At 37.4% G+C, this 9,392-nt stretch overlaps 1 protein-coding gene across 3 annotated transcripts in view; it reads right to left on the bottom strand.

Moving 5' to 3' along the window:
* The window catches only part of l(1)G0289 (plexin domain containing lethal (1) G0289), a 26,624-nt gene continuing 17,232 nt past the window's right edge, over positions 1 to 9,392 (bottom strand). The window contains exons 1-8 of one of the 3 annotated variants that reach the window (XM_017899175.1): positions 3,751 to 3,824; positions 2,817 to 3,295; positions 2,124 to 2,462; positions 1,823 to 2,015; positions 1,528 to 1,737; positions 1,042 to 1,434; positions 826 to 962; positions 1 to 742 (exon numbers count right to left, since the gene is read on the bottom strand). In XM_017899175.1, the coding sequence (XP_017754664.1) occupies positions 674 to 742; positions 826 to 962; positions 1,042 to 1,434; positions 1,528 to 1,737; positions 1,823 to 2,015; positions 2,124 to 2,462; positions 2,817 to 3,295; positions 3,751 to 3,766 (1,836 nt within the window). In that variant the 5' untranslated portion in view covers positions 3,767 to 3,824 and the 3' untranslated portion in view covers positions 1 to 673. Of the gene's footprint in view, positions 743 to 825; positions 963 to 1,041; positions 1,435 to 1,527; positions 1,738 to 1,822; positions 2,016 to 2,123; positions 2,463 to 2,816; positions 3,296 to 3,750; positions 3,825 to 9,392 lie in introns of those variants that run through there. The other 2 variants (XM_017899174.1, XM_017899176.1) reach the window with 2 other exon arrangements.

Genomic DNA, 9,392 nt, shown 5'->3' with positions numbered 1-9,392 from the left:
TATCCAAGAGAAGGATTTTTTGCCCGTCTTTCAACAATACGGTTACTTTGAATCAGAAAACATAAATGTTTTCGTTAAGTCATTATGCATTCTCATCATTTGCTCTAAAAATATTTCATCTTTCGAATATTACGATGCAGTAACTATTAAAAAGAAAATTTTAGATAAATTATGCGGTATGAAAGATCAGTTCTGTTTTTACGGGCAACAGTAAGTATAAACTCGTTTTCACTTGTTTCTATAACATTAACATTACTGTACAAAATTTAAAATCTCAATAAACTCTCGTTATTATACCCGCTGATACAACGAAGGTCACTTTGAAAAGTTTTTTCTATACTTTTGTCTCTAATAATTTAATTGCCATTTCTTCTAAAATTTGCGTTAATAAGTTTAAGATATGACTTACGATCTGAAATACTTGTTTTTTTTAACACAATTATATATTTTTTAACATGAATATATTCTTAATAATTAAAAATGGTATTTTAGGTTAATATCAACAAGTATGATTTATGAATTCACATATGGCAATTAATAAAGCGACACATGCATCATTGCAGGCAAACGGTTCCGTACATAAACTTGCAGACTTGATACAGTATATATTTAGTAGGAAGTTTGGTTCGACAGTTCTGTACTAATTGCTGATTGCATCTCGATTACACGTTTTTCACATGTGAATCGTTGCTGCTGTATAGCGTGCTTCTCCTCTTCGCCAACTCCACTGACTTGGTCGATACTGAAAACAATACACAACAATTTCATTGAAATGACTCACCACTTCCTTTTTTTTTGCAACACGCAAATGCAACCGATTCTCACCCTAATTAACATTTGCCCGGACGCACTATGAGGATTGCGATAAGCATATGCAGCCCAAGCTGCTAAAGCTACGACTAAAGCAATTACAAAAAGAATTCCGATAATTCCTGACACTCCTATGTTCATATTGTCCCGTGCTAAAAAAAATTAAAAATAAAATATTTATTCGTCAACGTTAGATTATAGTAATAGTATAATTAGACATTGAAATCTTACAACGCTCAAAAGGACTCGTTCCAGAATGCTTTGCATTCATTTCACTAACGGTAACAGTTTCTTCTGAATGCATATGTAAAACGTGATTATATTCATCGATATGTTCCTTACGTGTTGTAGTTGGTAACGGACAATTGTCAACTTCTTTTATCATCCGTACATCACAACCTTTCAATAGCCAATCCTGTCGTGACCTAAACGTTCCAGTACTGCATTGATTTAATTCTGAACACCACTTGCAATCAAAATCTTTTAGTTTTGTCAAACAATCCCTGCAATTATCCATTTCTAAACAAGTGGGTAATGCATTTAGATAAATCACTGTCCAATTTCTGATATCCTGTCGATTAAAGTTTACACGATGGTACTCGTAGATTGTTTTTTTGCGAACGACTATGAGGAAAGAAAAGAACATATGATTTGATTACTGTTAATCGCAATGATATATTGATTATAATTCGAAATGAAATAATACCAATTACTCACAGAAAACTATCCTGTCCATGATATATGCATCGCTAAGACCAACTTTAACAGGATGCGCCCTGTCTTCAATGAGTTCGACTGTCAGTGGAATGACCGAGTATACGAATACAATATCACCATTCTGATGCAGTGTTACCTGGAAAGTGAATGCACCGGCATCTGGTTTGTCTTGCAATACCACCTTCTCCCACACGACCGTAAATGCCGTTCCTACAATTAACGTTCTCATCTATTTATAATTTGTTTATTTGCGATCGAACAATTCCTCTCTCATTATTATTTTCTAACTACTCACCGTTGTCGACATATTTCACGTAACTGTCATTAGATAAACGAGTATCGAAATTCGCCATTAATGGTGCTATATATTGTGTGGCAGCTAGCCAGCTGTGAACGTACTCGCCAGTATATAAAAATCCACCGGTGGCAATGGTGATGTTGCGAACTTTGTGACCGTAGAAAGGGAAATCGAATTTCAATTTGACTGTCTGTTATAAGAGAACAAAAAAAAAAAGAAAAAAGGAGGAGGGAAAGAAAGCATTAATTGTATTTTAATGCATTATATGTATAAAATGGTAAACATGTCATACACTCACCGCAGCTCGACGGTGGCTTTGACTGAGTAAGTAATTGACTTTCAAATCCGGATGATTGTCTATATCTACCCAGTACTTTTTCCCCACGGTTTCATCGATGATAAATGTGCTGTTGTAATATTGATGCGTGTCGTTCTCCGTTTTCATAATATTATGCTGGGTCAGAGTTTTGTTCGTTAAATCCGAAAATTTGCTAATGGATATGTCTCCAATATTGCCATCGGTATCGTCCTTGTTATCCGTAGATTCCATTTCGGTTTCTGTTTCTTTCGTCAGGTTTTTATTAGTCTCGGTTGATGTATTTGTGGCATTAGAATTACCTCGTTCTATAAGTGGAACCTATACAAATCAAACAAAATTAATCGTTAATTATATATTATTTCCTCGATAATTATTTTCATATTTCAAGCCTTCCGTGATAGTTCCAGAGTCGTTTAAGTATATATTTGAATATAGTACTATATTAAAATTTATAGCGATAATTCTGTGCTCGCGTAAACTCAAAGAGCCCTGAAAGGACGAAGACTCAACGCGTGACGAGACATCAGTAGTTCTTAAGAGACACTCGAGCAGTTAAGCAAAGACCACAGTGCGAAATAAACCTTTTTCGAGACAAGACGCTTTTGAGTTTTCGACCCATGATTCCTTTGTTCCTTACCACAGCCCTCATTAGAAACTACCCTAAAATCTTACCGATTCCTTGTTAGTAGGATTTTTTCGAATAAGTTTCATCGACTGTTTTGTCGAAGTCTCCTGTTCACCGACTGTAGCTGAAGTCATCGCAGGTTCTTGTTCGGCCGTCGAAAACGTGGACAAGGATGGGGGTGATGTAGAAACCGAGGATTCTGTCATGTAATCCGTAAAATAGGAAACATTTATTTGCACTTTCGACGAATTTGCAACCTTTAACAGTTGTTGTTGTGGTTGCGACTGTGACTGTGATTGTGACTGCTGCGACGCGACCTGTTGCCGTGGTTGTTGTTGCTCATGTGGAGTTTGTTCGGTCGAGAGGGTTGCTTTCTCGTCGACTTTACCGACGTCCCGACGATGTCTTTCAAACGCTTCTTCATCATTAGCTGTATCTTCATCTGACAAGTAAGAGATTTCATCAACTGGTCCATGTTCGAGCGACGACTGTCCTTCCGCGTGCTCTTCCTCATAATGGTATCGATCTGAAAGTATCGAACAAGACACTTATTTAGTTTTAGTTAGTATTTACTAAGTCATGGAAGATTTTCAAAGATCATCCTATTTAGAACTCTTATCCCGTAATTTTTAAGCGACAAACCAGAAAGACTAAAATTAAAATAAAATTCGAATTATCAATCAAGGTTTTCAAAATTAAGCAGTGTCTATGCTTTTATATTTCAGCAATAAATAAGCACCATAGCTAGAATTATTAGGATTCCAAAGACACATTAACAGTATACCAATAGGTCATATTATACCGTGAATATCTACAAAGTAAAATGGAATTAATCGTAAAGTACGAGTTTTTGTGTTCGATGCTCGACTCAATTGCGAATAGGATGCGTGCGAACAAGCATTCGTCACGGATTTTCATTGCAACGATAATGCGACTAAGCTTGGACAAATGATGATTCAAATCAATTTATAGATTGCATACTCGACAACTTGTTCATGAGGAGGGTCGTTCGGTTGTTTTACGCACTAGCCTACTATACATTAAACGTTCAACCTGTGGCCTAGATCGCTATAAATTTCAACCATCGATTCCTATGTTCTTCCTCTATTAAATGTCCCCTTCTGCTTCTGCTGAATAAGCGTTTCCCTCGTATCGATTACATCGTCACGTTTATTATAAACCTTTTTGAAATAAATAAAGATTAGAAATGTGAAAATTTACCATTTTCAAATAACATTAATAATGGTAATTACCAAATATTCATTACCACTTAGCGATTTCTTCGAAAATCACTATCACTTTGTATTATCGATTAAAGCAATCAAGGAAAATTGATATTTCTACGTAACTGTCGTTGTTTTATTTTTCCCTCGAAAATGGAAGCAACGGCTCGCACGTCGGAGAACAGGATGTCAGTCGATCGTGACGAACTAACGCCACCGGATAAAGTAATAATTGGCGAAACGACATATAGCCGAGAATGTACGAAGTTTGACGTCAGTATAAATTTTCATGCTCTGAAAGCTGGCTCGATTAAACGTTCAACTCTCAATCGTTGCCTGTCTCCCTACAGACTTTAAAAAGACGTCAATTTATTCGAGCGTCGTTAGTCGTTATTCGTCCGCATATTACGGGGTACACGTTTCAACGAAAATACATATGTCTGCCGTATACAGCGATTCTTCTTTGGAACGAGAACAGGTCTTTCAAACCGCGCGGGTAGATTTCGAGGTATTCAGAAGTTCGACACAACACGCGAGGCATCGGGACCTTGAATCGATCGATCGATCGAACAGAAATTTCGAATTCTAATGACGTCACTGTCTACACGAGAATCGCGGCGTTTCATCACTAGACAGCGCGTATAAGTTTGCGAAGTTTTAAGCAAATGAATGTTTAGATTATATATTAGTCAAAATCGACTCGTAAAGTCTTCGAAATCTTACAAGAGACTTAATCTTCTAATATTTAGGTTGATTTAATTAAGAAGAGGAAGAGAACTTGTATGGTTAACTGAACTCTCGAAACTTTCGAAATATCTAAGGATTTTCGTGTTCTCGAAATGTCTATAACCTTTTGTATAATGGTAACGAAATAAACGAATACGAAATAAACTCGTTTCTGCGAGTAGGAAATAACGTGCTCACGCGAGAATGTTTCGAGAATCGCAGAAGATCGATCGAACTTTTAAAAAGCGGCAACGTCGTATTGGTTGTACTTCCAATATATGTACATCGATCCATCGAATATCCTTGACTGGAATCGATAAATCGTCGTTGTCGCGAGGAAATATCTCGACTGGACTGCGTAATTTCCATTCACGCCGCGCGATTGTGCTGCTGTGTACGGTGTTCCACGAGACGAGTCGATCCAAGGCGAGAAGCCAGGGTCGCGTTTACTCTAGTTCGCGAACGCCGTTTTACGAGCTTACATTATTTCTTTGTAATAAACAATTCCCGTGCATTTGTTAATTACTTTTTCATCTACGTGACCCGGAACATTTGGTAGCTTTTATGCAGATACATTGTCGGTTGTTACTCAGTTATAAACAAGCATGTTTACAACACGCGTAACATTATCGTTAAGAAATTTTGTAAATGGCTATCGTTCAAATATGTCGCTCCTGTTGCAGAGAGAAGATACACGTATGAATTCGACCACTGACGTGAAATGAATTCAGAGTTAATGACACAAACGCACATCAACATTTGTCTCAAGAATGAAAATAAGTATACATGTAAAATTTGGAAGCACCATCTATCGGAGCATGTGTCACATGTTTTCTAACAAAATTCAAACGCAGTCATAATCAAAATGGCGCAAGTGATTATCGATAGTAATTATTGATTATTGATATATTAACTTTAATTTATTGTTTTTACAGGTAATTACTTTTGATCTCATCTTAACAATTATCGAAGTAATTTCAGTGATTTTTCGAATTGATTTTTCGATATAAAAAAGAATGTAAAATATATCCTGTAGGATGCATGTATATATTTTCGCATTGCGATGTAAACGTTTCAAAGTATCGAGAAAGTAATCGTAAAGCAACGATCGTTACAGCTACGAACCGCGTATCTATTACACGTTAACCTTTGTTCTTCACGGAACGATGAGTATCGATCGTGGACGGGGAAGGTCAACGACACAAAATGGAATCGTTAATATGGTCTCGTGAACGGCTTAAAATCACCCTGAATTAGGCGCAACCACTGCCGGTTTTTATACCGAAGTAAGTACAGAAAATTGATCGTTGACCGGCAAACATGTATATTTTTAAATAAAAGGGAGTATAAAAGGGAGCCAAATTTTTTCACGAAAATTAACCAACGGATAAGATCTTCGTTAATAGCCAATTACATCGACAAGACAGTAAATTATAATTTTTATTTAATTTCTATACTTTTTGTCTGAGCTTTGTCCCGATAATCGATTTTTAAATCAAAAAGTATATTTTTATTTTACCTTTGACAGATGAAAAATGTTATATTTTTGTATGAATAGGAAAAAAGGAAGAAAAAAGTACGGGCTGAACACAAAAATGTCAAGAAAAGAATACAGCACGAAGAAACAAATTCCAAACGATACCATTGAATGGTTTTGCCTATGTTATCGGATTAAGCATGGTGAGACACATGGTATCAGCAATCTAAACGTATATTTGATATTAACGAAAGACGGTTCTTCGTCAAAACGGCGCGCTACACTTCATACGATTTTCAGGTTTTATCATCTTCATTGGATGGTCTGTCTGTCTTGTAAATTTACATCGTAAGTAGCTGTGTTGGAGAACATGCGGCGCCGATGTTCTGGACGGCCTCTCGGTATCTACAGAACAGACCACAGCGATGCAGCGTTCGTTGGATAACTTATTCTTTTAACTTAGGTCAAAAACATATTCTTGCTCTTTGCTCTATGTTTCAATATTCCTATTTTATTATTTTATCTGCTTTTATATTTTTAAGCATCTTCTCTTATCTTGTATTTTCATCTACAATCCACTATCTTCTTTATCCACTTTCTTTTCTCTCCTTTCTTTCCATTTTGTATTTCTTTCAAATTCCTCGTAAACGTTATCACCACGAATATATTTTTGAGAGAGAAAGATATTTTTCAACGATTTATGGATTTGGGAAGAAAATAATCTGATGACAAGTTGCGTCGAGGAGAGGCTCCAGACGTTTTGGTATGAAATTTCTCGTTTCTTTAATAGAATGCAATGAGTGGCCCTTCTCGCAAGATTTCCCACATACGCGACACACCCACGCGGTCTACAGCATAAACTTCTCCGTTTTGTAGCTACTCCGCCATCGCCGTTATCCGGTGACACAATATCTTTGATTGTCAACCGGAAACCACAATGTCAATGTTATGTACGCTGTATTATATCATAAACAGTGATATTTTTAATTTGAACGTTAACGATTAAACGTCACGGCTTTTCTGAAATAGTCGAGGTAACCTATTGCGAAGGTGAATATATTATCGAATTATTGCAAATTCGAAATTAATATAGGGAAATGGTTGCTAAACTTTCAGTGTCACGGGAAATTTAACCGCGTTTGTGAAACATTACATCCGCCTTCGATGTTCGATCGTCGTGACATTAATTTCCTTTGATTCGCCTTTAATCGCAAGTTAACCACCCCGCGATTACACGAAATGTCGGTAAATTAACCTCGATCTTCTTTAAAAGAATTTCGTCAATGGTGCCAAGAAACGAAGATTAATTACTCGTAATTTGGTCCCTGTAACGGTAACGCTTTCGTCACGCATGTACGCAAAGATGAAGTTTCAAGCGCAGGATAGGGACAGAAAATAAATAACAAAAACTGTTGTATGCGCGAGGATGGAATAAAGATAAATGAAAAAGTTTGCAGTCAAGGATGCGCTTAATACGCTCATAGATTAATTTTCATTGGCCGTCAGACGTCGAACAAAGATGACGCTATCACGCAACCTGCCTCAAAGCTTGTTATTATTCCTTAATTATCACTAATTATCGCGGTGACGTTCTACTTTATTGAAAGCAAAGTGTATGCCTCTGTACGCAGTTGCATTATTTTTGGCGCTCCCTCGTTTAGCGAGCAATCATTTAATTGCTGTGTCTTCCAATTAAAAAATTGCTAAACGAATTACGTTTGGAATTCTTACGCAACAGCCTCAAACATATGCTATAACCCCTGCTGAATACTCTGTTTCGCGGAATCAAACGGAGTTGTGATCTATAATAATGCGACTCTCCTTAATAACTATCAAACGCTGGCTAATTACATTCTTCTTCAATTTCTCTCTTTAAATTCTTTTAAATTCCAGAGCTGCACACGAAGCACGCAACTTCTTGCGGTGCTATCTCGCAGCTGATAAAACATTTTATCCGATATCTAACCAACTTTTCTCTTTGTAGGTTTTCCTCCATGAAACTGCAACTTATCATGCAACCACATTTGTTTGCACGGCTAGTTTATCGGACGACGCCTTCCCTTCAGAAGTTGCCTGCTTCCCTGGCGAGGTTGTTCACTGATTACCTCGGTCCCTCAGCAGCTAAGCATCTCTGCGTTCCATCCGCTTATCTGTCCAGACCTGATGTTCGTTTACGAAGACGTTATCGTACGAACCTTCTACGCCTGGCATTCTCGCCCTTGTGCGTAGAACGCACCACAAAATTTACATACCTCGTCCATACTACGACTCTGTGGCTTCTTCTCGCTGTGCATTTCTTCCCTTACTCCGTTGGAACGCGAGAAGAGAACGCGAGCAGAGCGAATGGAGTGCAACGAAGGCTCCGATGGTCGGGAAAAAGCATAGTTTGCCCGATTGTTTTACGATCATAAATTTCGTTTCGAGCAAACAAGCCAATTACTCGGTTTAAGATCGAAATAAACTCTTAAATTTCACGTACCGTTGAACGGTGCAATTTTGATGTTCTTCCCGATGGACGAAAAGGTCGAGAGGAACGTGGGGAGTCACATTACTTGGAAGGTAGGTAATCGACCTACCATAATCGGACCTGGGTCCCTCGGACGTGGCTCGTCCTTGAGGAACTCGGAACATGTTCGAAGGTGACTCGGTTGTTCTTTCTGCATAGACTGTATCGTCACAGTTTCAGATACCGTGATATAATAGCCCGTGCCACGTAAGCCTGCACTGAATCGTTACGGTTACCAAGATAAAATTTTCGTTGTGATGTAATAATCTCTTGCTTATGGTAATATCGCTTGCAAATTAAACGGAAACAAAAGAAATTTCCGAGGCCTTCGGTGTCTTTAAAGTCTCTTTGAATCTTTATCCAATTTCAAAAGCAACGAAGTGAAAACCACCGTTCTTGTAGGTAATACCGTAAATTAATGCCATTCTGATTAATGGTTGTATACATTAATAATACACTATTACGACAGCAAATAATCAGAAGGCTTCATGCTTTCTGAAACATTAAATAACAGCAGCAAAATTTCCAGGATTTTCAATGATTTCAAGGTATATGGTAATAATATACAATTACAACGCGCAAATGGAGAAAAAGGTACACGCGTTATAATGTTCCAAATACTAAGCAAAATTTTCAGAAAAATTTTCCGGATTTTATCATTTTCAGAGATACTTCAATTTTTAAGAGCGTC

Source organism: Eufriesea mexicana, unplaced genomic scaffold (assembly GCF_001483705.2).
Source record: "Eufriesea mexicana isolate 0111107269 unplaced genomic scaffold, ASM148370v2 scaffold793, whole genome shotgun sequence".
Classification (NCBI taxonomy): Eukaryota; Metazoa; Arthropoda; class Insecta; order Hymenoptera; family Apidae; genus Eufriesea; species Eufriesea mexicana.
Note: the sequence above shows the minus strand (reverse complement) of the source record. Positions and strands in the feature narration are given on the sequence as shown.